Source organism: Cygnus olor, chromosome 10 (genome assembly GCF_009769625.2).
Source record: "Cygnus olor isolate bCygOlo1 chromosome 10, bCygOlo1.pri.v2, whole genome shotgun sequence".
In the NCBI taxonomy this organism is placed as follows: Eukaryota; Metazoa; Chordata; class Aves; order Anseriformes; family Anatidae; genus Cygnus; species Cygnus olor.
In genome coordinates, this window is record NC_049178.1 from 12,633,254 (window position 1) to 12,659,255 (window position 26,002).

Genomic DNA, 26,002 nt, shown 5'->3' on the forward strand with positions numbered 1-26,002 from the left:
CTGATTGCTCCCAGTGGCTGCTCTGCTTCATGGCACCGCTGAAAAGAAAAGTGCAGTCAAGGCTTCGGGGCAGGGAGTACGTGTGGTTTTTTTCCTCTGCTAGGAACCACTGGTGAATTCCCTTTCCTGTTGCTTTGTGCTGGGTTTAGTGACTCCGGCACATTTCCTAATGAGTTATGAGGACGTGGAATTTGGAAGAACAATTGTTAGGTGTCTCACAGCTTTATCTGACTTCCTCTCTTATTCAGAATTACTCAGGTGACCTCAATTCCCTGGTGGCTCTGCATGAATTGTACAAATACATCAATAAGTACTATGACCAGGTGAGTGCGTTCCCAGGCAGGTATGAACATGACCTTCTCCCTTCACTGTCCAATCAAAAACACCCCCCAAAATTAATAATTAAGAGCAGACAGATCATTACAATGCTGTGTATTGTTTCATTGGCATGTATAACTTCCATGTCATAAGTTTGCTTTACTCTTACCGATGAGGGATGGGGGATATTGCACAAAAAAAGGACTTAGCCCTAACCTGGAGGCTGTTGACATTTCAAATATATTTGCCTTTTTAAATTATGGTATCTAAATATTCTACTGTAAACTAACTGCATTTTAAGATTCCTTTACTAAAGATAGAATTTTCAGGTACAAAGTTTAGCATTCTTCTTACACTATGAATTCTACATAGCATGTTAGGACAAATCTAGAATACTTCCTTTGTGGTTAAGTTGTACTACAAACACACTTCAGCATGCTGGATTTCAGCGTGGGGCTCTCCACGCTGCTCTGTGCCCTCCCCTGTGTACGGAGCTGAGCTGCTTGGCAGCGCTGTGCGCTGGAGAAGGGCAGGCAGTGAGCTGTGTCTTGTTGCAGATCATCACAGCCTTGGAAGAAGACCCAACAGCACAGAAGATGCAGCTCGGATATAGGCTACAACAGATTGCAGCAGCTGTGGAGAATAAGGTCACGGATTTGTGACAGGCGCAGACAGACTGCTCTCCCCTGGCTGAACAGGGCCATGCTCATCCTGGCTATGTGCAGGGTGTCCTGCTGCCATTGGAACCAGACTCTCCAAGGAACCAGCGGGTGACACGAATGGGGATGGCCAAGGCAGTACGAAGTACAAGCGTCCTTGCATCTCAGAGAATATTTTTTTACGTTTTTTTTTTTTCTTTTTACGACAAAACAAACGAACTTCAGTTTTCCTCTGACGGAGTCTCAGGGGACCACACGGCTCCTTCCTACAGACGTTCCGTGAATGTGCCAAGCTTCCGAACGGCGCTGCTGAAGAGCCAGGTAGCAGCACCAAGCACCGTGTCTGCCGAGTCCTGGCCTTGCACGGGTGCCCTTGCCAGTGCCGGGGGAGGCTCCCTGGCTGCGGCCGCTCGTTTTACTGGGGATACGGGAAGCTTTCCCCTGGCTGACAGGAACACTGACCTCTGTCCCTGTATGGGTTAGCGAGCGTTCCTGCAGTACCCCACCTGAGAAACTTCCTTGCAGCAGTGTTCCCACTGGTTCTGGACATTGGGTGTGGAAAGGAGAGGGCCTGATGGCGACGGCCTCCTGCTACCCAGTGTGTGACGCGTGCCGGGATGTAACGTGCTCACCAGCGGGCACGCTCGCCCAGGAGCCCCCTGTAAATGGACACCACCCCCTCGCCCTTTCCCTCAGGACAAATTTAGCACGTGAGGAGCCGGCTGCCCGGCTCGCCTTGGTCTCCACTGACCCAGCTCTGGATCCGTCTTTCCTGGTTCCTTGTGGTCGGGGTCGCCCTGCTCTTCTGAAAAGCACAACAAATGCCTTGTGCCACTTCCCCTTCCTCTGTTGTCTGGCTGTTCTGCTGCTCTGAACTGGACTTGTAAATACCCTCAGAAAGATAATGTATTTAAATGCTAAAGGAGAATGTTTAATTTTGTGGCTTTGAGACAAAGCTGTTCTCGGAGAAGCATCTCTGTGCACTTCTACTGACAAACGTCTGTCAGCACTGGAGCGAAGTTTTCTCCACTGCTTTGTCTGCAGGGATAACTCGTAGATGTCTGCATTGTCGTAACAGCAGCTTGCTTTTCCTCGCAGCTCACTTTGAGGCGTAGCTGTGTGTTCTTCTCTTAGGCTCGCCTTACACCTCAGTTTCACCTCCCGAACTCTCCAGTGGTGGCACACAGAAGAGTTATCTGGGGAGCTGTGAACTCAAGGAAGCCGAGAAGCGCAACCGTGTTGTTCCCGAAGGGCGTTGGGTGCCCTGCAAACAGGAGTGATGCCTGCAAGCAAGGAGAGGCCGGAGCAGTGCGCACAGTCAGTCACCAGCCGTCCGGGCAGCCCCTCTGCTCCCTCCTGGAGAGCACTCGGGGCGGTTCTCACCTTGTGGACAGAGCACTCTGCCCTTCTGTGAGTGAATTACTGTCTGAAAGGTTACCCTACTTCTTCTTGTCCCCTGCTGAGCCCAGGCTGATGTCCTGCGTGCCTGGGGCAGACCAGCAGGTCTCACTCCTGTCACTCCCCTTAGACAGTGATCGTGCGGGCCAGGAGGGAGCAGAGCTAGAACAGGGCACGATCACATCCCTACCTCTCTACGTTGCGTATCGCAGCAGTTCCAGGCCTGTTGGATCAGTCCTACGGCTCTATGTGAGCACTGCGCAGTTGTGAGATTTCCTCTGAGCAATATAACAAGCACGCGTTGGCCTGTCTTCCTACAGACTCCCCTGCCACAAAGCCAGCTCCCTGCTGTGACCGTCTCAGCAGCATTCCCAGGTACTCTGTGTGCCCAGAGTGCAGCCGCCGTCCCTGTGCCACCATCCTGCTGCGCTGGGTGGCCACTGCTGGGCAGGAAGGGGAGGCTGGAGTTTGCCTGCGTCTCTTCCCCCAGGAGGGCACCGGTTTGGGTCTGTCTCCTGCCTGACCACCCTATTCCATGGAACTTGTGTCTCAACTAAATCTGATGAAATTAGCCCAAAAAAAGCTGGGTGGAGGAAAGGACTGGCAGATAGGAAAAGGCAGATACAATGCACGTTCATAAAGCCCGTTCACTTAGGAACCACGAGAGGCAATCGCCAGGTTCAGGTCGATGAAGGAATGACATGACAGGCAGTGGCAGTGTAGCGTTGTCCCACTTTGGTGCTGACAGTGGACTTGCCGCTCTGGGCAGCGAGGCTGGGTTTGTGGCCTCCAACTCGCTGAGCATCTGCCAGGAGCCACAGGCATCTGCTGGACCTAAGGCTCTGCAGGCTGCTCGTGTCTGCTCCTATTTTTGCAGGATTTTCTCTCTGCTTTTCCAGAACAGGGCGGCACAGGGCTTGGTTCTGGGTCTGCCTCACATCAGCAAAGGGAGGGGGACTCGGCCTCTCCTGGGGTCAGTGCCAGGCATCCAACTCTCTTCTGCTCCCCTCAGGCAGCTCTCTGGGTCCTGCAGCGTCTTCTGCGCAGGTCAGGGTAAAACCACGCTGAGAGGGCAGCCTCTGCCCACAGAGAGCTTTTGAGGGAGTCGAGCTCCACACCCTCTTTACTTCTCAGTAGCGCTCCCAGATGTCAGAGATGATTTACTTTGTCTGTGAAAATCTGCTTTCATCAGAGCAATAATCAGGACTTGCAAACAGAGCTAAACACGGGTGATGTGTTCAACATCTCGAGCTCGTCCTTGCATGGCCGGGCAAGAGGCAGCGCCCGGTGCAGGTGTGGTGAGGGCAGGGGGCTGGTGCCCACCTCTCCCCATCGCGGTGCCCTCAGCGTCCTCCGTCCCCCCGGCCCCTCGCAGGGTGCTCAGGCACGGCTCCCCCTTCTCTCCGTCCATTCTCCCCTCCTGTGGCAAAATCCATTCCTACAGCAGGGTTCTGTTGCATTGAGATTTGCACAAAACAGCTTTTTATTGTAAAACTCCCTACTGCGGGGAAGAGTTATTTATTTATTTCTCACAATCCTTCCAAGTTTCTCCCAGTCTCCACCTGGTCCCACGAGCGGCCAGCCAGCCACCCCCGCCAGAAGGAGCGAGTGCTGCGAGGGAAGTCAGCGCTCCCTTCGCAGTCTCAGAAAGGTGATCTTGAATGTTTTGTACTGCGGTCAGAGAAATAAACTTGCTTTTTCCGTGGTCTGGATGAGAGGCTGAGAGCTGATCAGTATTACGACAAGTATCCGTTAGTGCGTCGAATGTCTCCCGCTGGTGCAGCTGAGGGCCGCGGGCACGCACACCGCAGAGATGTGAGAGCGCTGCTTTCGTCTGCTCAGTGGCACGTTTAGGCTGTACCTGGGAGCTTTTTTATAGCGAAACGATGGCTACTTTCTTTTTACTGAAAATAAAAGGGTTCTTGGATCCCGCTGCTTTGGTGGAATGCCATTTCTTTTTCAGGGTGTGCCCCAGTCGCAGCGAGATGCTGCTTTTTTGGTGCCTTTCTTGTCAGGATGATCGTTTTGGTTTCCTGAACACCCGGTTTGCTCTCATAGTTCTTCTCCTGGTCCTTTGTCCTGGTGACTTTGCCCTCTCCCAGCCGTGTGACGTGGAGTCTGTCTCTGTTACGGTATGGCCTGACCTGCATTTATACCCTGCCACACTTTGAGTTCTGCTCAGAGCACCCGAGGTACTGTCTTTCTCAAATTGGAATTAATAATTAATATAAAAAGCTTGAAAAAAATCTGAATTTTGTTACATAGTGTAATAACTGTTTGTAGATACTGTTCTGAGATGTAGGAATCTATGGGTGATATAAAAGGTTTTGTCTGTAAATAATCAGTTTAGAGTCCAAATGATTTTAATAAAGAGAATTCTTACACAATAATTCAATAAATTTTAATATACAACCTGCGTGTCCCGCTTGTGTTGCACGACGACGCAGCTGCCCCGAATGTGTTTGCCTTTTGGGGTGTGAGAGGGGGCAAATCCCTTGGGGGAAGGGCTGGCTGCTTTCCTAGGGTGGGTGGGGGTGATGCTGCCCGAGATGTGCTCCGTGCTCATCGCTGATGTCCACCCGGGCGAGGCAGAAACCACCGCTCCTCAACTAGGTGAACAACTTTTAATGCGTCAGCAAATTGCACAGCTCTTCCCAGCCTCCTAAAGCTGGCTCCAGGGCCATCTATGCTGCCTCCCCCCTTCCTTTATTAGCAGAGTTTTAGATACAGTCGTCGTCTTCTCCCTTCAGAGATAGATAGATAGATAGATAGATAGACATACTGCCACTACACTGTAGTCCCTCCTTCACCTATACGTATGTTCTTGCTGACCTTTTATAGGGGTTACAGATCTTGCTCCCTCACTGCTGCCCCAGTCCTCGATCTCAGCACCCAGCCCTGCTGCTGTCTCTGCCCCTCCGGTGGTATTTTTAGTGCTGGGGGCGGCAGGTGAGGGGCACAGGCAGGGGGAGAAGTGAGGCCCTGGCTCCTGGTTTGGCAGCGGGGCAGGATTAACCCCTTGCTCCGGGGCTGGCTCTCTGCTGCTCAGCCAGGAAACCTGAGCTGCACAGCACAAGGGCCCCAGCCGGGGGACGGCCGTGGCTGCCAAGCTCTGCTGCAGGTGGCCGAGGGGAAACAGCGAAGTGATTTCACTGCGGGTGGCCGTTCCTCAGTGCTGCAAGGCTGCTGGGGTGCCCAGCGAGGCTGCTGCCATCGTGGCTGCTCTGCATCCCGCAGCCCCTTCCCACCCCTTCTGCTGGGAGAAGCTGCTCCTGCACCAAAGCCCTCGTGCAGCCTCTGTGCATCTGCGGAGAGCTGCGCTGCCTTGCTGGCACCGGTGCCACGTCCTTGTCCCCCAGCTTGGAGCTGGAGAGGGGAGTGTGTCCCCTCTGCCGAGCAGGGGCAGGAGGTGGTGCCGCAGCCACGAGGAGCAGTGGGAACCACCAGGCAGCCTCGTGCTTTCTGGGTGCAGGAGCTGAGCAGCAGAGGGGGAAGACTTTCCTGTTTCCATCTCGGCAGAGCTGTGAATTTCCCTCTATAAATAGTTGCTGTGGAGACCGCGGAGCCGCAGCAGGCTGGTGGACCTGCTGCCAGGGTGGCCGAGGCAGGGGGCTGCGCAGACAGGTGCAGCAGTAAAGCAAACCCACCGCAGCTGTCCTGGGTCTCCTGCTACCCTGCAGCCAAGGTTGTTCCCAGAAACGGTGCTGAGATCCGATACCCTGCCCCGCTCCTCAGCACGTCCATCCAGCGATGCAGAAGGGCTTGGTCTGCTCAAGGACACCCCTCCCGGGCAGCGCAGACTAAAAGGAAAGCAGCACCAGGTGGTATCGCACTTTCGGGAGCTCCATCACGAGCCAGATGACGAACGGGGCAGCGTGCCCGGCCTCCTGAGCAGCCGCACGGTAAGTCTGAGGGCAATGGGGCTGAGCCCCGCGCGCCGATGGGGCTGCTTTTGTGCTGCGTGTCGCGATTTGCGCTGCGTGTCACGACTCGTGGGGATGCTGCGCTCAGCCGGGGTTTGCCAGGCCTGTACTTGGGCAGAAGATGGAGGCGAGTGTTGCTGGACTCCGCAGCTTCAGGCGCTGCGATGCGTGGTGAGCAGCGGGGCAGCTCCTTGCACCCCTCCTTGCACCTGTGCAGGCAGGGGCGAAGCACCACCGCTCCTTGCCCATCGTAGCTACCGTGGAGCCGGTGGGAGCAGCACATTTTCAGGGTGAGTTCTCTGACCTGCTCCAGGTCTGCAGCAACCCAGGGGGTTCTGCATGATGTAGCTCTTAATGACAAAACCAAAACTCCTATTAGCATAAAAATCCACCCAGGGAAGATGCTGCTGAGCTCTCATCCCCACACGTTCTTGAATTGTTCCTTTGGTAGGTGGATGTTAAGTGACATAAGAAATAAAATCTTTAGGGCCGTTGCCCAGCTCTCAGATCGACGTCCACAGTCCTAATGATGTGCCAAAACCTTGGAAGATGCGAATTGAGAGGTCTCGGGTATACCTGGTGGTGCAGGGGCTTGCAGGGTTACTGCTAGGCTGTCTCTGTGCACAGATGAGGACAATTCTGGTCTCACCTCTGTGGCACAGCTAGAACTCTGGTAAATATTTGACAAAGACAGTGGCTATACGGACATGTGGTATCCTGCAGATTTGTGCCTAAAGGAGGCTGACTCAGAGCACGTGTAAATGCTGAATCTGAGGTGTAATGGAGCTGGAGGCATTCTGAGTTCCTTGCACACTGTTCCATGGGCTAGGGTAAATGGAGCAGTATCAGCTCTGGCAGTTCTGGGTATCCCTGACCACACGAGCAGCCCTCAGCCCAGTCTGAGCCTTAATTAGAAATGTGCTGGGAGCTCGCTTGGTGCCCAAAGGCAGGCAACGGCTCCGTTGCTGTACTGGGATAGGGTTGTCAGCGTATGGAAAGAAATTCTAGTCTTTTGAGGAAGCCGTGCTTCTGTTCCAGCACCTGGAAGATGTTACTGTCCCGGGGCAGCTCCCAGTCATGTGGCTGCTGCCATGAGGCGTGTGACAGGGCATGCACCAGTGCTGCCAGCCCGTTGGGCCTGTTTCTGAAATTCCTCCGCTGCAGACAAGCTCTGAGCTTTGGCAACCTGATTCTGAAGGATTTAAAAGTCGATATTTCTACCCCTGCTAATGGTCTACTTGGGTTATTATCACCTGTCACAAGCTCTGGCAACGCGTGTTCATGTAAAGCTTACAGCAAGTGACATTTCTGAATTATGAAACGCTGGGTTGGGAGCGCCCAGCCCGTGGCAGTGTAAATCCACATTTCCATTAGCAACGTGGGGCTTGGGGGTGCTATTTCAGGTGACCAGTGCTGAAGCCAATTCCACACCGGTGCTGCGGGGCGGGGGGGCAGCAGTTGCATCTGTCTGTCTGCGCTGCCTGTGTTTGTACCTTTTGCTGTCATAGAAACGCCGGGGAACAGCCTCTCCCCTCCGCTATGGCCTCTCTGTAGGGGGTCACGGGATGGTCAGTGATAAATCCCTGCTCTGGCCCCGGGCTGCAGACAGATGTGCAGGGCAGCTTCTGAAACGCAGGCTCTGCTTAGCACCAACCTGGGATGCGAAGTTCCTCCTGCAAGCGAAAGTCCCGAGATGGGGCACGTATTGACGCTGGCCTTCTGCACAGGCTGGTGTCACAGCCACGGAGGGGCCCCACGGTCCCCCCGAGCCACTGGGAATCCACACGGGGCACAGGGAAACCTTAGATTCCCACCTGAGAGCCAGGAGCCGTGTCCAGCCCCAGCCCACCAGCTTTCCTCCTCTGAACGCCTACAATAGTCCCTGCCTTGCTGAAGTGCCCAAAATGTTCCCAACAGCCCAGTTCCAGGTTTGGATGAAGCAGATGGAAACGGGGAGAGCAGGGCTGGAAGAGCAAACGGGAGGTGTGCGGATCAACGTGTGCAGCTCCCCTGCCTCTAACTCTCTTTAAAGGACTAACCTGCAGGAGATTGCCCCACCGGTGCCGCACGGCCTGGTTCCCCACTGCCTCTGTCCCCTCTTGCCAGGACCTGCCGGGACGCCGCCATGGAGGTGCGGGTACAGGAGGAGGTGCCGGCGGCGCAGCGCACAGGTCAGTCCTCTCACCGCAGCCGACATCGTGCCGGGCTCTTCACGGGTCACAGGGGCCCGTCTGTCCGTCTGTCCCTCTGGGAGGACGCTGTTCTCAGCTGCCCTTTCAGTCTGAGGGCGTTTAAGGCAATCAGTAATGGCTCCTGGCCACGTTCCCCACAGGAGGCCACCACCCGGTGCGGGAAGGAGAGGTGTTCAACACGCGATACCAGGCTCTGCGCGAGCTGGGCTGCGGGGCCTTTGCCACCGTCTGGCTGTGCCAGGACACGAGGTGAGGGGCTGGCCGCCGTCTGGGGAGGGACGGCCACTCTCCTGGGCAGGGCTCGTCCCTTTCGCAGGCCACCCTGGCTGCACTGCTTTACTGACACGGTTCGTTTTGTAGGAAGAAGAAGAACGTAGCTGTGAAGGTCCTGAAGAGCAGGGAGGGCTTTGCTGAGGCTGCCCAGGACGAGGTCTCTCTCCTCCGATGCGTACGTAATATTCACAGGCTCTGTGCTTTGCTCCGTGGGAATGGCTGCTGAGTTCAGAGTATCAGCCTCATCGTCCCTTCTTCTTCCAAGTCTCAGCCTGAGGAGCTGGGCTGGGGACTGGAAAAAGACATTAGATAATTCATTAAGTCACACTGGCTCTGAAACAGGCACCTTCTTCTTCCTCCTGCTTGGACAGGTGGCTGTGTCTCACCCTGCCGGCCCATTTCTTTCAGCTGAGACCAGAATCCAGTAAACAGCAGGAACCCAGAGAAATACAGGGCGGAAAAAAACACACACAGAAAAGTGGTAATGGTGTTCTTAAGCAGCGATGAGAATGTTTCCACCGTATTTGTGTGCTTCCTAGCTCAGCGGGCGTTGCTTTATCACAAAAGAAATACTGAAGTAAAAGGAAATATCCAGGAAAAAATGCAGGATGCAGCAAACATATAATAAACCTCTCAACTCGGAAAGCTTCCTTCTGCCTTTGCTAATGGATGTAGTAATTAGGTGCATGCATCTGAGTCCCAGCTAGTTGCCTTTGAAGATGGCTTGACCTGCTAGTTCTAGAAAGCTCGTTACAATTCTTGGAGTTTACTTAAATGCGAAGTTACATCAGCTTTATGTGAACAGAAGCTATTACATTTTGCCTTTCAAATTACTCTGAGGCCTTTCTCCAGCAGGTTTTGAAAAGGTTTGTTTTGTACCTGTAAATCTGCAGGCCCTCTCCAAAGGGATATGAGCCAGACTTGGTGATGCAAGAGGAAGCACAAAGTGGCACTAATTGAATGTAATCAAAGGGGTGCTTTTCTACACATCAGCACAATACTGTGTATTGACCAAGCCTTACCCTTAATTTCTTATTACCTCTCTCCAAAAGACACGCCTTCCATTCAACAGAATGTAGCTGGTTCCCGGGGCCACCTCCACCAGCACAGGGGTCCGTGCCCGCAGCGCTGCCAGAAGAGGCGGTCCGGTCCCCCCCACCTTCCACACACCTCCTGGTGCTGGTGCAAACGGATCCAGCAGCTGCACAAAAACCAAACCCCGATCGCCCATGGTTACAGCCGTGTCAAAAAGAAAAACTGAATATATTTACATCTGAATTCATTGTATGTTTGTATTAAATATATATGTATACACATACACACACAGTATTCATTGCTGTAGCTGGATCAGCGCTCTGTGGGAGCAGCCTCACGCCACAGCGTGCCCTGCTTTCCTGTGAGCCCATCTGAGCTTCAGCACCTGGAGCGCCCTGTGACAAGAACTGCCACCAATTATCTGCGTACTGTGTGAAGAAACATCTCCTCTGGCTTGTTTCTGACCCTCCCAAGGGCTAGGTTTATGTAATGGCTCCTGGTTCTTGTACAAAAGATGTGTTCACCCCTTCGCCAGCGACTCAGTATCAGAGATCTCGGCTGTACTTGCCCATAGCCAACCCTTTTTTGGCCCAAAGAGGCCCACTTCACTGGGCTGTTCCAGATGTGGAAGCTGCTCTGCACCCTGGTAGAACAGCTAGCCTTCAGCTGACCAAAGACAAGCACAATGGTTTGAATTATTCAGATGCTGAGAGGGTGATGCTCCTACCTGGTCCAGGGGAAGACAACATACAGAAATCTGTTCCGTGGTAACAGACTCAGCTCGTGTGCTTGGAGCCTGGTTTGCTTGATACTGTTTTCATGGGGTTTCTCATGAAGTGTCAACCCCTGGAGGAGAGAGGCTGTAGAACAGGATAAAATGGGTGCAAGGTGTCCTTACTCACTCACATATACGTCTCTAATTGCAGCTTTCTTGGAATTCTCCCCCTCAGGTGAGCAGCATGAAGAGGAAGGACCGGGCAGGAGAAAACATTGTCTGTTTTTTAGATGACTTCAGAATGATCGGAGAGAACGGCTTTCATATCCTTCTGCTGGGAGCAAAGCTTGGGCTTGCGCTGGAGAGCCACAGGATGGTGTAAAACCAGGGCACGTGAAGGTGGCTGGTGGGGGGAGGTTGACTAAGGAGATACTTGGCTGCTCTGGTGAAGGGTAAAAGGCACTTTCTCTCTGTCGGTGAATCCATGACTCTCTCCCACATATGTGCTTGGTATTTGAGGCCCTGGGTCCTTCCCTGCGATGTCTGATGTGTAACTATGCAGCTCAGGGACTGCCTTTGCCTTTCGTGAAAAAATCTTTACAGCAGGTGAGAACTGAGCTCTAACTGGGTGAGGGCACCACAGGAGTGTTGGCTGGGCGACAAGTCATTGTCTTCATCCCGGGGTCATCTGCCATGAACTTCCCTATGACTGCATCAAAGGGACAACACAGAGTCAGTGCCCGAGGCATACAATTTAAAGGAAGACAGTAGCTATTTCTTTTGGGACTGAGGAGAGAAAATGTTAAATAAAATGCAGACTGGGAAGTCAACACAATCTCATTAATACAGGGCAGTGTGCATTTCTGCCCGTGCCTGTAGTCTCATCGGGTGTGGAAAGGGGTCAGGACCGCTGATGTGAAGCATCAGGAATCTGCAGACCTGCATCAGAGGGTACTGAGACGGCAATTCACTGAATTTTCTAGCAGTTCAGCTGCTCGCAGGAGTAGCAGGGGACAAACAGCCTGCCATGGATACGTTTCTTGTTGACAAACCATGTGTTTCTCTGTCCTCCTGCTACCCTGAGAAGTTCCCTCTGGTCTGCTGCCAGACTGACAGCACTCAGCCCAGCTTCCAGCCACGGGTAGCACCGATGGGTCCGGCAGGGCTCAGGGCTGCCCTCGGCTGTCTGCACGGTAACATCCAAGGCAGTCTGCCTTGTCACAGATTCCTTCCCAGGGCTTTCCAAATTGCTGGTGCAGTTTTCTCAGAGGCAACACTTCCTTCATCCCCTGTAAGGATGTGGCATGCTGATCAAACAGGCTGTGCAAGCTGAGTTTCTTATGTGTTGTCTGCGTAGCTAAGGATTGGGAAACCTGAGTGAGGTTTAAGAATAGTTAACATCACATTTTGCCTCCAATGCTGAGATTTATCAGAAGTTTGCAGACTTGCCAAGATGAAGATTTGCTACCTTGATTCCTGTGCCCCTCTAGGGACACTGAGAAAAAAAAATACTTCCTCCTCCATCATTTTTCTGGAATATCCACTTCTTCCTCTAAAGAGATTCCACCAACACCTCAATAAGTTATATGAAAGCGTAGTGGTGTTAATCAATATGCTCCATTTCACAGCCAAGCCTTTTGCTGGATCCACTCCCTTATCTGCATAAATAGGAAAATCTCATTTCTTTTTTTCCCTTCAGATCCGTACTGGGGCAGTATTTACTTCTGATTCACTCCGGTTTAGCTATTTAAATCTTTCCCTGTGTTTCACAGTTACCATTTAAGGTTGGTATTTCCCTGGGGCTGGTGTTCATCCCAGAATAGACTTTGATAATATTGAGAAGATTTGCCAGCCCTTTATGACTGACCGGAGTGTTTAGAAAAAGGCAACAAAGCTCCCCAGTAGCCTTTTCGCTGTTATTGACTTCTGATAGCGAGTGTTTCTCTTGCACGCCTTGTTTCTCTCTCCCTGTGACGGCCAGGCTCTCCCTGCTCCGCCGTGAGCTGTTCTTTCCCTACATGGCTCTCCTGCAGCACCCGTAATTCCTCTCTGCACTCACTCACTCGTCATCTCTCCCTCCTCCTGTCCGGGTTATGATTCACCTCCTTCTCTCTCTCCCTGCACGATGGGACTCCCTCCTGTGCCACGTCAAACTCCCTACAACCGACTCCCAGCTTACATTCCGATGATAATGCTGTGTTAACAGATTGGCACGGTGGGCCAAGGACTTAACAGCCGCATAAACACAAGTGGCTTTTCAGGAGAAAATTCTGCTTTGTAGTTGCAAGGCCTCCTCCATCCTGTTTCCAGCTCTCTGGGCTCACCCATCGTGCTGGCACTTGGGGACTCTCTGGCCCTGTCCCCGAGCTCCCTGTGCCAAGCACGCAGGGCCACCGAGCTGATGCTACCCCTCTTTAGGGTGCAACTGCAAGTTCATGCAGGGTGCTTGTACATCCCTAGCTCCCTCCATCGTGCTGCTAACCTGAGGTGCTGTGATGCTCCCGCAGGTGCTGGCAGGGCTGCACTTCCTGCACAGGCGCTGCCGGATCATCCACGCAGACATCAAACCCGAGAACGTGCTGCTGTGCGTCCGTGACAAAGGGCTCCAAAGGCTGCTGTCCGACGCTGCCGACTGTGGACAGAGAAAGGATTTGAGGTTAAAGGGAACAGGTGAGCTGTGGAGGTTTTCTACAAGAAAAGAGGCTTAAGAGGGTGTTGTCAGGAACAAAATGGAGAGGTGGGTGCAGATAGCTTAGGAAAAGCTCACAGCTCCTGCAACACCAGTAAAAAACAGCACAAGCAGCTTAAACGGCTGAGAGGCCTCTCCTATCTTTGCTTACTACAAACCTCAGACCGAGTGGCTCCAAGTTACTCAAGGCACCCACAGAGAAGTGGTCTTGCCAGTAGGTGTGCGTGGGGAACGACGACAAATCACAGGTGCTCATCAATAACCTCACCACAACGCCAGAGCTGATTCTGTCAGAACGGGAACGTTCCCTCCTCTGGTATTTCCAGCCACCGAACGGATTGGTCTGATCAGAAAGCTGGATGACACATCTACTCTTTATTTCCCATATTCCTGAGGTTTGTGGGAGACTTGTATACAGTCTGATCTTTGAGGCCTTCTGAAGCATGATTTATTTTCAGAGAATGGAGTGAATATAGAATAAAACATAGGGCCAGAGAGTTTCTCAAGAGATTTAGTCTCCCAGCAATGAGCCCCTTTGTATTTTCTCCCACAATGTTCTCCCATGAGCATTTCTCCCATGAGCATTTCTCCCATGACGTTGTCATTTTGTCCCTCAAACCCTGGAGCAATTAGGGAATGCCAAATTATTGAGAGTCTTTTGCTTGGAGCAGAAAGGCACAATGTTAGCTGGAGGCTGACAGCTCAGAGTAAAGCAGTAAAACAAAAATTACCCTTTTCCAGAGTCTTGTGAAAATGTCACCGTCACAGTGCTTGCCGAGCAGGCACCTTGCAGCAGGAGAGGTGCACGTGGTCCCACAACTCCTCTGAAAGCTGCTGTCCTCCCTAAAATCCTCTCATCTTTTGACTGGATACCAGCCCTTCCTTTGTGTTTCCTCACAAATCAGAGGTGGCATTTTACTGGTGACAAAAAGGAGCCATCTGTCTAAAGCATTTTTGGACCTTTTAGGTCGAAAAACTTCAAAACTTCGTACATGAATCTTCCATAGTAAATGATGAATAGCTGTTGGTTTGGAGAAAGACCTGTTTTCTCTCTGTCCTTCCACCTAGGAGGTGATCCTGGCAATCAACTGGAAGATTTTGATTTAATGAGCATAGAAGTGAAAATTGCAGATCTGGGCAGCGCGTGCTGGACGGTGAGTCTGCTCCAAGTCCCGGTCCCATGCCAGCGCAGGACGCTTTGCACTTCTTTCCGTCACACTTTGTGTGTCAGTCCTTCCACAGCTGAGTAGTAACTTCAGGGAGTGCTGAAGTGATGCTGATTCCAGTGGGTGTTTTATTCAGCATTCCCAGCTCAGAGCTGGGCACTGTACTCCTGAGATGTCAGCTTTGGACCTTTCTTCAGCTTGCAGTTAGTCCGTACAACCACAAATTCAAAATCGTGTTCACTGTTGAATGCTGGGAGGTAAACTTACCACAGTGTAAGTGGGGCTGAGAACGGGTCTGATGTTTCCTGCACACATTTTAGTACACACATTCAGCTCTGCCCCCGAGATCCTCATTACTGCGCGGACAGCTTGTGACCACAAGCATCGCTGTTACTCATTTACGGATGCTAACCAAAGGGCGTTTGTTTCTATTTCAGTACAAGCCTTTTTCCAAGGAGATTCAGACGCAGCCGTACCGTGCCCTGGAAGTGCTGCTCGGATTAGACTACGGCACCCCTGCAGACATCTGGAGCACGGGCTGCCTGGTAGGGCTGGAGGCAACGCGTGCGTGCATGGAAGACGACTGACACTAACAGGCCAGGGCCAGCATGTCCTCAGCGCCCACCTCTGTGCTGCATGTGGAGCACGACTTCCTTGCCGTGGCTGAGTCAGAGAAGGAAAAACAGGCTGTCTGCACTCCTTCACTTTGGACTGAAAGTATGCTGCTGATATAATTCACTATAATTAGTTTACGCTTTGGGCAATTCGCACTCCATGTATGTTAGCTCATAGACTTGACTGGATCAGGCACAAACTGGTTTCCATCCTGATGGAGCTAAAGGAGCTGTTTCACAATGGCACAGGATAGATCAAAGCAGTGTGAGCCTTTCCGTGTATCAGTTCTGTGTGATAGGAAGGGAAATTGGCACCCGTACTGAGTTAACAAGGAAGAAAAACTCCCAGTCAGTCGGTGAATTAACAAGGCTACTCCATTTCTAGGCATTTGAAATGGCAACAGGGGAGTGTCTGTTTGATCCTCAACCCGGGAAATATTTCTCCAGAGATGATGGTAGGACTCCATCAGTTGTATTAATTTCATTGACAGAAGTGTCTCAATCTTTGTACATAGATGTGTTTGTCTTTTTTTTCTCCCTCCCTCCAGATCATGTTGCTCGTATTATTGAACTCCTGGGAAGAATTCCTCCCCGCATTGCTTTCTCCTGGAACAAGTCAACGAAGTTTTTCAGCAGGCCAGGTAAGAATCGGAGTAGGGAAGTTTACTCTAAAAATCACTGTGGATCTCTGGCACACTCCTACTCAGCTCACGCTGAAAACCACCTGAAGTGCTGTTACACAACGCAGGCTACAAGCAGGGACAGAAAACTGAGGTGGAGATTTCATAAAGTGCAGTAACACTTCCTGCCCGGCCACCTTTGCAATCCAGGAGCATTCCAGCAATTAATGCAAATGCAAAAGCCTCAAAAATGGTCATGGCAAATGCCCAACAGGGAAAAGATTTCCATCCTTCCTCCTTTGGATCTGGAGAGCATGGAAATGAGGACAGGAAATAATAGCTACATGGCAGGAAAGCTGAAAAGAGTGTGTAACCACCCATTCACTGGCAGAGAACAATGATGATGAGGAGGAATGGGACACTCATATCCTTCCATCCTTCCACCATGGCTGCTATATTTAGCCTTCTGACCTAGCTGTAACGTCTTTTCTGTTTTAATCTCTCCAATTCCTTTCCCTTTGACTCATTAAGCTTGAAATCCTTGTCTTTTGACTTCAAGGCATTGCATGACTCCATCCTTCTGCAATTTAATCTGTCCTCCTCCTCTTTCACGCTCACCAGCCATACAGCCCGTCTACCTACGACTCGTTCTGTGTTGCACACTAGTGCCAGGCTGCAGTTCACCACGCACCTCCCTGCTCGTTCAGATCCCCTGTTCATGTTTATTCCTTCTGCGGTGCTCAACATACGTGAATCAAAACCAGCCCTTGTTTTATATGCGCTCTCCGTGAGAACCAAACTGGCCTAACCGCACATGCCTAACCTGAACCACCGCATTTACACCACACACTCGCGGGGACAAGGATCGCTTCTTGGTCAGCAGTGGCACTCTTCTGGGCCTCACGCAGCCAGCAGGCACAAAGCAAATTAAATGTTAGTGTCTTGTGACTGTCTGAGGCACTGCAGCAAGCTGATGCACGCGGGGTTGGACAGGCACAGGGACTGCGCAGGGCTGCGCCATGACTGTTCTTGGAACGTTTTTCACTCCTGGTGTGTTCTCAGCTAAATACTCGAGAACGGGGAGGCTCCAGACATTAGTTTGGGTAGATGATTTCTGAGAAACACCTGAGAGCCAAGTTTGCCAGCGGAAGTGCGGATGAAGCTTAGGCAGGAAGATTAGCGCAGAAGGGAGGGCTGCTTTGGATGAATTGCGTGAGGCGAGGAGTTGCAGCCCGTTCCTCTGGCGAAGTGCAATTAAGGTGCCGTGCTCGTGATGTCTCTGACAGGCGCTCTCCTGCGGATCTCCAGGCTCTCCCCCTGCAGCCTCCACACCGTGCTGGTGGACAGGTACAAGTGGAGAAAGCACGAGGCCGCCCCCTTGACCAGCTTCCTCCTGTCAGCGCTGCGGTACGCCCCCGAGCACCGCGCCACGGCCGCGCAGTGCCTGCAGCACGCCTGGCTCCACTCCCCGTCAGCGGCCCCGGGCGGCCCTGCCCCGCTGCGGCCGCCGCTCGGGAGCCCCCCGAGGTGAAGGGGCCGGGCCCGGGCTCGCTGCCGCGGCGGGGCGGCCTCGGGCGCTGCGCACAAGATGGCGGCCGCCGGCGGCGGCCGGGCCGCGGGGCCCTCCCGCGGCCATTTCGTGCCCCGGGGGCTGGAGGTGGAGGGGGGGGGGGGGGGGGGAGGCGGCGGGGCCGCACCGGGAGGCGCCGCGGGGTGACGGCTCCGTGCCCGGCGGGGCTGTGAGACTGGTGTAAAAAGCCAACGGCGCAGCGGGCATTAAAGGGGTGTTCGGACTGAGTTCTTGTCCCTCGCGTCGCTTCTTCGGCCGGGAGCCTGAGGGGGGGCTGCGGGGGGCGCTCTGAGGGGGGCGTTTATTGATTACAACCCGCGGGTTGCGGCGCGCAGCTAACGGCTATCGGCAGCGGGCGGGCCCCGCCGCCTCCTGCTGAGGGGCCTCCCCCCGCGGGCAGCGCCCTTTGTGCGGGGCCGCAGCCCCCGAGGCTCCCCCCTTCCCCTCGGGAGGGCCGCTCCGGGGGCGCCGTGCGACGGAGGCGGCCCCCTGAGGCCCGCGGCCGGGGGCGGGCTCTCCCCTGACAGGACCCCGCCGCCCCCTCCCCCCGCGGCGCGGACGTGCCGAGCGGCAGGCCCCGCGCCCGCCGCAGCGCGCGTGCGCTCCCCTTCCACCCTCCTGCCCTCCCTCCCCCCGCCCAGCCGGCCCGCGCATGCGCAGCGCGGCCGCCCAGGAATCCCGGCCGCCCGCACCGCCCCTTCTTTCTGCCACGTGTCCCGACGCGGGAGTCACCGCAGGCCCCGCCCCCCCGCACGTAGCGCGCCTCGGCCACCAGGCACCGTCGCAACCCGCCCGGCCGCACCGCCTCGACGCCCCGCGGCGGGCCGCCCCGCCCGATTGGCAGCCGGGCGAGCCAATCAACCTCCTCACCCCTTGGGGCGGGCGGGCGGCTCCCAATGAGGATCGAGAAGGGGCGAGGCCGGGCGGCGGCGCCTCCAATGGGAAGCGCGGGGGGGGCGGGGCGAGGCGGGCTACGGGGAGCGGGAGTGGGCGTGGCCGGGGCGCCCCTGGCGCCGGCGCCGGGGATCCCCGTGCGCCCAGTGCCGTTTCCGCCCGGCGCGGGGAGAGGCCGCCGCCGCCGCCGCTGCGGGGGGAGGGGCCGCCGCCGAGGGCTCGCCGCCGCCGGTTGCCCGGGAAACGCCGTGGCGCTGAGCCGGGCCTAGTGCCGCGCGGGGGGCCCGGGGAACGGGCCGGCCAGGTAGGCGCGGGGGGCAGCGGGCCGTGCTCGGTGCTGGCGGGAGGGGGGGAGCGCGTTGGGGCAGCGGGAACCGGGGGTCTCACGGTGCGGGCCGCTGCCCTGCCCCGCCCCGCCCTGCCCTGCCCCGCCTCGGGGCCCGGTGCAGGCGCGGCGGGAGGCCCGGCCCGGGCCATCATGGCGGGCACGGGGCTGCGCGGCGGCGGCGGGGCTCGGGCCGGTGCTGCGGAGCGGGGCGCTGCGGGGCCTGGCCGGGCGGGGGGAGCCCCTCTGCCGGCCTTCCTCCTCCCCTCCTCCTCCTCCTCCTCCTCCTCCTCCTCGTCGTCGTCCTCCGCCGCCGCCCCGCCGCGCGGCCCGGGGCAGCCCCGCCGTTACCGCCGCCGGTGGGAGGGAGGGAGGGAAGCGGCGGGGGGGCGGTGCGTGCCCGGCATTTTCTGCTTGCTCATGGTGCCGGTGCGCGGCGGGCCGGGGGCCGCGGCGGGGCTCGCCCTGCCTGCGGGAGGGGGCTGGGGACGGCCGGCACGCCGCGCCCCGGGCGGCTCGCGCAAGGTCACCGCCGCCTGGGCACCGGGTGAGGGGGGAGGCACCGGGGGGGTCCCCCCTCCCCTCTCCTCTGGGCGAGGTGCGAGGCCTCGCGTCCCCTCCCTCGGGAGAATGGCGGGGGGCAAGGCGGGGGGGGTGAGCCCAGCGCGTCCCCCCCCCCCCCCCCGCCCCGAGCTCACCCCCCTCAGGGCTTTCCTTAAGGTTTTATTCTGGGGGGGGGGCTCTGCCCTCCTGTTGCCCCCGTGAAGGGTGCGGGGCTGCTGCACCTCCGGGGCCCTCTGCAGCCCCCGGCCATTATACAAGTGGGGCGGGCAGCGGCGGGTGCCCGGCCTTTTGTCACGGATGGGTGCAGCTGGGGCCGGTGCCCCCCCCGGTGTGCTGGTACCCCCCCGTTATGCCAGTACCCCCCCGGTGTCCCCATACACGGCGACGGTGTGCCCGTACCCGGCATATCTCCCGCGGCCCCCCCCCCCCCCCCGCTGGAAGGGCTGTTACACCGTAAGGCAGAGCCCCAACCCAGCGGACCGATTTCCTTTTCCCCTCAGCAGCAGCAGGAGATTTCCCTTCTCGCTCGTATAGGAAACACAGGGATTTTTTTTTTTTCCTTTTTCTTTTCTTTTTTTTTTTTTTTTTCCCTTGCGGTTGACCCAGGAAGTCATCTCGCCGCCCGGCTCCCGCTGTGGAGGTGCGGGGAGGAGGGTGTTGCTTCGCTCTGGATCCTGTGGGTACGCGGGGAAGGCGGTGACAGCAGCTGCTGAGGGCTCTGGAGCTCCGGTTGCTATGAGAGGAACTCCGGGAGACTTGGCTGCGATCTCCAGGGGAGGACAGCCGAGCAGCCTCCATTAGCCTGGTGCCGAAGAGATGGCTGGCTCGCGGTCAGGGAAAGCGTTTGAGGGTGTTTTTTTTTTTTTTGGGGGGGGGCGTTTCTCAGGTCCAGAGCAGAAGCTGGTCTGGTTTGGTCCCGGTGTGACGAACCCGCCGGGGTGGGTTTCAGCCTGGTTCGGTGCTTTGTGGGATCGTGCTCGGGGCTGGAAACCCTGGGTTACCCTCCGCAGATATTTTGGTCTGTGTGCGAAGTAGGCCAGCGAGAATTGCGAGGATCTTCCTGTTAACTGCAGGCTGCAGTCGTGTCTCTCCTGAACTCCAGCCTCCTTCCCAGCCAGTAACAGAGCCAGATGCTTTCCTTATTGTTTGTGTGTCTCCTTCCTCCCCTTCCACCGGCTGGGCCCCACTTGCCTTATTGACTGGAATTTCTGCTGTGTGCGGTGGGTGTGTGCAGCAGACACCAGCCCGCTAGTGCTGAGGAGGGATTTTCCGTTCACAGACCAGGGAACAGTCAAAATAATGGCCCAGCTCAACTTTGGGGCTGGAAGCAGGACGCAGGCAGAGGAGTTTCCCTCTGCTGCCGACTGCGGAGCGCGATTTAACCTCTGCTGCTCGCACGGCCCTGTGGCAAAGCGTGCAGCAACCGCTGAGGAGTGCGGCGGCGAAACATCCTGCGGATAATGGGAAGATTCCCTCGCTTTGGGTTGACTCAAAGGCTCGGCGAAGGAACAGTTTGCAGGAGGCCATTTTTGACGTGACTGTGTATTGTGGAATCTGCCAGCTCCCATCCACGCTCTGTCTACTTGACTGTAATAGCTTCCCTTTTTTATTTATTTTTTTTTTTAAAGGAAGAACGAGTGCCTTTCTTATCTCCTTAACTAAGCGTTTGGCACCGGCCGCTGTCTGTGTGGTGTTGTGCTGCTGGAAGGGAGCTATCCGCGTGTTCCAGCGCGGCTGTTAGCACTGAAACTGGTCGAGGTATGCGGCGTGCGAAGGGGGAATGCGGTAGCAGCAGAGAACAACTGCCATCTTTGTGAACTCGCACCTCTGCCGGGGAGCCCCTCTCTCTCCCTGCCTTTCCCTGGCCTGGGCTATCGGGCTGGCCATTGCTGATCTCCTGAAGCAAAAATTCCAGGAGCAGGATAACGTGAGAGAGATTAAAATCCGCTCTGGCAGCGGATGCAGAACTCCCAGGTAGCGTTTAGAGGTGAGGCTCCAGCACCCAGATGGCCTCATGAAGTGGGGGAACAATTCATAACCCTCCTAAAAACGCGCCCAGTGCCGAGGCAGAGCGTGGTGTGAGGGCATCAAAACCCAGCTCCTCCGTTTGGTAATACCCAGCGAGCCACCTCCGGTGCCCCTTAGCCTTTGTTTACAGCCTCCCTGTTCGTTATAGCGGGGAATTAATCTGCTGCCTCGCATCCTGTTGAATAACTGACACCGCTTTGGCAAGGCCCCGGCTCTGCTTTTACTGTCATCTCCCCAGTGACCCGAAAGCAATATTCCTTAGCTGGTGTTGCCTGAGATTATAGCCCACGGTGAGGTGGTGAAATCCCACGTACGTTTAAATCCCTTTTTAGAAAGAGTACTCGGTTACAACCAGGTCTTACTTGGAGAAGTAATAGGTCAAAGGTGAAAAATGCCATAGTAAAGAGGTGGCGTTGAATCAGCATCCTGGCGCTCTCAAAAGCTTGTGCTCTCTTTGGGGGCAAAAAATGCAAAAACAAAGCAGCACTTCATTGAGATTTTCCAAATGCTTCGTGAAACAAAAGATCTTTAATTTAGGCTTTCAGGTGCAAAGCATATGAGGGAGACCTAGGTGTGTGGTGCCCCAGACATGCAGTTTATCAGCCTCAGTGGCCTGTGCTTTTCTTTCATTTTGGACAGCCAGACTTTTTCCAACTTGTTTCGAATGATGCGATGAGATAAAAATGTTTCTATCTACTCTGGCAGTAACAGAACAAACACGATAGGTGCTCGGAGTTTTGGAAATTCAGAGACCATTGTTCTCATGGCAGCATTACTGTACTGCAAACGCACGTTTGTGTTCTTTCTCTGGTGCTGCTTTTGTGTGTAATTAAGAAGTTTTACCGGTGAAATTTTGTATTATGTTGAGTATGGAAGGAAGGTTGTAATAGGCATAGGGTTTTTACACCAGAAGTAGAAGCAATACTTTAGTTGAAAGTGTTAAATGTATGCCTAAATATCTGGCACGTGAGACGCTAAATCTCAGTTGACCATATGAAACTTCAGCCATTTAATGATTTTAAAATAAATACTCTATAGCATTATATTTGTCTGTTTAGCTCTTTTCTCTTTTTGAATTTAACAAAAACAGCTATGTATGTTAAAGTTGTTAGAGATTCCAGTCAGACTTTGGCTTACATGACTTGTGGCAAGAGTTAGTGCGTAACAAGTTTGAACTTACATTTTTAAGTTAGAGTTTTGTGTAAGTCTGCCTTCACCCAAACCTTTTGCTGATTTTGATCCCGGTAAAAGCCCCAGACAGTAATGCAGCAAGAGTCCAACATCTTGGGGCTGCGGGAGCCGAGCTTGTTTCACATTTCGTCTTCCCTTAATTCCTTGCTGAAGTTGGTTGGGGTTTCTCGGTGGTGGTTTTTTTTCCAGGATTTGCTATTTTGGTGGCAATTTTCCAATGTTCCTGCAGCAAATCATCCGCGCGGCGGCCCCTGTCCCTGCTGAGCAGGGAGAATGTGCGGCGCTCCCGGCCTCCCCGCTGCGCGCACCGAGGGGTGGGACTTGCTAAGCTGCTGGAGTCGCAGCTAATGCCCACCAAGCACGCTGAGAAACACTTTTTTTTCCTACTTCTTCTAGCTCGATTTCTGGTTTTCTATAATTAGTAAAGATGCTCTTTGTCTTCGGGGGTGAGCTCCACGGCAAATCAGGAGGTTCTTGTTCATCTCCCCCCGCCCGAGCTGGCGGTGAAGTATTATTTTCCTGTAACAAAAATAGCTAAAGGGATTTTTCCCTCGCTTCAACTGATGAGTCTGAACTTGAAAAGCCGTAGCCCAGAAGAAGAAATCTGCGGTGGATGGTAGCCTTAACGCCAGCTTCTGTGGACAAACCCCCCAGGAGCGTCAATATTGTTGTTTCACTTGTAAATCTGCAACTTTCTGGTCCTTACATCTAATTTAAATGCTTAAGCAGCGCAACAAACACATTTTTAAATAACAGATTGGGGGAAGAAAAGCTTTCTTGCTGAGTTTCCTCCTACCAAGCGCACACAAAACGTTTTAATGAGGAATATGGGAAATATTCAGAGAAGTGCACTGATGTGCTGAGACTTCAAGGTGGAAAAATGTGGGAGGACTCGTCAGAAGTTTGGCGGGCGAGCTTGTCGTGAGCAGGAGAAGTAATTTCTTTTGTGGTCAGGAATCTAATAGTCCCACATTCACCAAATGTAAAGAAAAAGGGGAAATGGAGCGGGAGGGACAGAGAACGGTGGCACTGAGAAACAGGCAGGAATTTGGCTTTTAGAGTGAAGTTTAGCAGTGAGCTGTTGTTTATGCCAAAGTTTAATCCGTATAAACTTGATAACGTAGACAGGTCTTGCATTCCTCCCTGGGGGTCACGGAAGGGCTAAGTTTAGCGGAGGGGAGGTATCCAAAGCAGCCAGATCCACGCAGTTTTTAAGGCAGCAAACTTTTTTTTTCTTATCCATCCCATTCTAAACGAGCTTAGTTATTTTTTTCACTTACAAGCTGCCTTCTGAGACAGAATGCGAGTGAGCTTTGAAAACAAAATGCTTAAGCCCTAAAATATTTCGGAGTAATTTTAGAGTAGAAAGGTCACCGTGCTTTTGATGTGTCCATATTTAGAGAGCGATTACAATTGCAATCATATACATTGACAATAAGGCATTGTCTGGCTTTGGGTAGCTGCTCATTTCCTGACTCAGGCGTGTTCCAGTCATCCTCGTGGAGCTTCTGCCAGCCCGCGGTGCTGGGCTGGGTTTTCTTCTGCACCCTTCTTCTTTTACAGGACCAAACTTCGCAGCTGCTGTGCCAGTGGCACAGAAGGCAGCTGGAAGTTGTGATACTGGGAAGAAGCCTCTTGGCTTTGAAGTGGGCAGTTTGAAAGGCAAGTCCTCGGTAGGGAACGAGTACAAGATCCTGACATCAAACTTCTTAGCAGAACATACCTGTTGGTGAGGATTTGGTGAAAGAAAAAAAGTCAAGACGCAGCTCGGAGCCTTAACTGGTCAGTGTCAGATAATGCAGTCTCATGGTAGTGCACAGGCTTCGTGTCATGGAAATAAGTGGCTGGTGTTTTGGAGGGTTGTGTTGCATGGAAATATCTGGATAAGGAAGACCACTTAAGCCGGCGTTGCTCGGGCTGGAGGAGGGGAAGAAGCTCGCTGCCGGGACCGAGTGCCGGAGCTGTAGAGGTGAGAGGATGGCACCGGGAGGACTTGAACTTCCCACCGCGGCTCTAGCCCAGCGACAGAGCGGTGTTTTTCCTCAAAGCCCTTTCTCCCAGCCCTGCCTCTGCCCAAATTACATCTTTCTGGCAGCGCTCTCGTTGCTCTCTAGCACTGGCACCCTTCAGGATGCCAGTGTGGAAGCTGCCCCTAATGAGCAATTACCAGATGAGCTTATTGGAGTGAGTGGAGACGTGAGCACGTACCCTCGCTTGTTGGCTGGAAGGAGTACTCTGGAAAAAGCTCAAGAACCACTGATTTGGAAGCTGGGGTGCCCTGGGGGTGCAGTTGGGACCCCTAAGTGTTATCTCGTCTCACCCTGGGTTGCAGTATCAGTGTGTAGGTCCGTGTAGGCTGAGGTAATGGAAGAATATCGGAGCCCTCTGAATTCGTGTTTTAACTTCCAGTCTTTAACTAAAGACACCAAAACAAATTATTTCCTGTGTTTTAGTGGCATTAGGTTGAAATAACTTATAATCATGCTGCAGGAATGCTTTCAGTAATGTGGCTGTAGATTAACTTCTGCCACAGCGAGGCTCTGGAAGCTTCCTGCGAGTGCAGCTCAAGAACTAGCGAAGACGGGCTGGCTGCTTGCGCACGGAGTGGGATCCCCCTGACTGCAGGGGAGGCTCGCTTTCTGGTGCAAAGTTCTCGCAGTTCCATGAATTTCTAGGATATTGGGATCAACCTGGAGGTTAACAGGGAACAAGGATACCTGGGGGGGAAAGTCGGGTTCTGAGCTTGCCCCAGCCTGGCTTTGCTGTGCAGTTGTGATGCACACCTCGGGGCTTGCTGGTGTTTGGAGCTGGAGTGGGTGCTTGTGACCCCATCACACAGTCCTTGCACGACTTTGGGATTTTGTTGCCCATCAGCGATATGGTTGAAGGTGACCCAGTGTGCTGCTCCCACAGCCCTGCTCCCCTTCCCAACATCGTTTCTCCTGGATCCAGCACGTGCCTGCCCTGGTCGAGAGCCGCTGGGGAAGGCTGCCTGGCAGCAAAGCAGCACCTTTCTCGTCTGGGCGGCTGGCTTCTCTGCTGGCCTCTGCTCGGCCGCGGGGCCGGGCCAGCACCAGTGCAGCCGGGGATGGGGAGGCTGCCCTGACGCCGTGCCAGCTGAAGTCAGCTCGAAACTATTGCAGCGCTGCACCCTGCGCGCGAGGTTACCCGGGGTGAAGCTACGCAGGGCAGCCGTGTCCACGGCTCACGTGCGGAGCAGGGGGGGGTTGGCTCCTCCGTCCTCACCCCCCAGCGGCCTCCCGCCAGCCCTGCTGCTCGCTGGGTCCCTTTCGGAGCTCACGCAGCTTGCTAACCCGGCAGAAAGCCGTTTTATTTATTTTTTAGGTTTGGGGTTTTGCTGGATTCTTTTTCGATTTTTTTTTTTTTTTTTTTCCAAGAGAGCGAATTGAGTTGGCTCGCCAAGATTTGACGAGCTTCCAGAGCCCTCACAAAATGACTAGGGGAGAGCACATGGGTGGAAGTGCAGAGGATGTGGTGGGGACCGGCAAAGGGGAGCAGGGTCTCCGCCTCGGGGCGGCTCGATAGCTGGATCCCGTAACCCTCCGACGGCCGCTGCGTGTGGGGGGCTGGCCGGGAGTCCGAAGCACCACAGGGTTATTCCCTCGGTGGCTGTGCGTGAAGCAGTCCCTCTGGATAAAACCTTCAGTTCCCCGATCAGAAAGGGGCACCGTGGGCTTTCCTTCAGCTGGCGTTTTGCTCAGAAGCTGGTCGGGTGAAACCTGCAACCCAGGCTGGGTCTGCGGCGGTGGAACGGTGTTAGGTTCGACTTGTGCCGCTGAGCTGTTCCTGAACAGCAAATTCCTGCAG

General features: G+C 54.4%; 3 protein-coding genes across 10 annotated transcripts in view; all 3 read left to right on the forward strand.

Annotated features, from left to right (window-relative positions):
• PLXNB1 (plexin B1) overlaps nt 1-23,791 on the forward strand; it is a 95,162-nt gene extending 71,371 nt beyond the window's left edge. For 6 of the 8 annotated variants that reach the window (XM_040568915.1, XM_040568917.1, XM_040568918.1 and 3 more), the window contains exons 37-38: nt 249-323; nt 876-4,799. In XM_040568915.1, coding sequence (XP_040424849.1) covers nt 249-323; nt 876-980 — 180 coding nt within the window. In that variant the 3' untranslated portion in view covers nt 981-4,799. Of the gene's footprint in view, nt 1-248; nt 324-875; nt 4,800-5,749; nt 5,756-7,756; nt 7,765-23,779 lie in introns of those variants that run through there. The other 2 variants (XR_005822998.1, XM_040568914.1) reach the window with 2 other exon arrangements.
• Nucleotides 8,337-17,399, forward strand: LOC121075638 (SRSF protein kinase 3-like; the record flags this gene model as incomplete). Its single annotated transcript, XM_040569128.1, has 11 exons — nt 8,337-8,469; nt 8,631-8,739; nt 8,851-8,938; nt 10,749-10,836; nt 11,013-11,119; nt 13,021-13,183; nt 14,271-14,356; nt 14,806-14,913; nt 15,368-15,437; nt 15,531-15,623; nt 16,889-17,399. Coding segments are annotated over 11 exons (1,290 nt in total), but the record flags the coding sequence as incomplete, so codon positions are not given.
• Nucleotides 18,208-26,002, forward strand: part of SETD5 (SET domain containing 5) — a 64,960-nt gene continuing 57,165 nt past the window's right edge. Inside the window, exon 1 of the mRNA XM_040568920.1 lies at nt 18,208-18,370. The gene's annotated coding sequence lies outside the window, so the exon portion shown is untranslated. The remainder of the gene's footprint in view (nt 18,371-26,002) is intronic.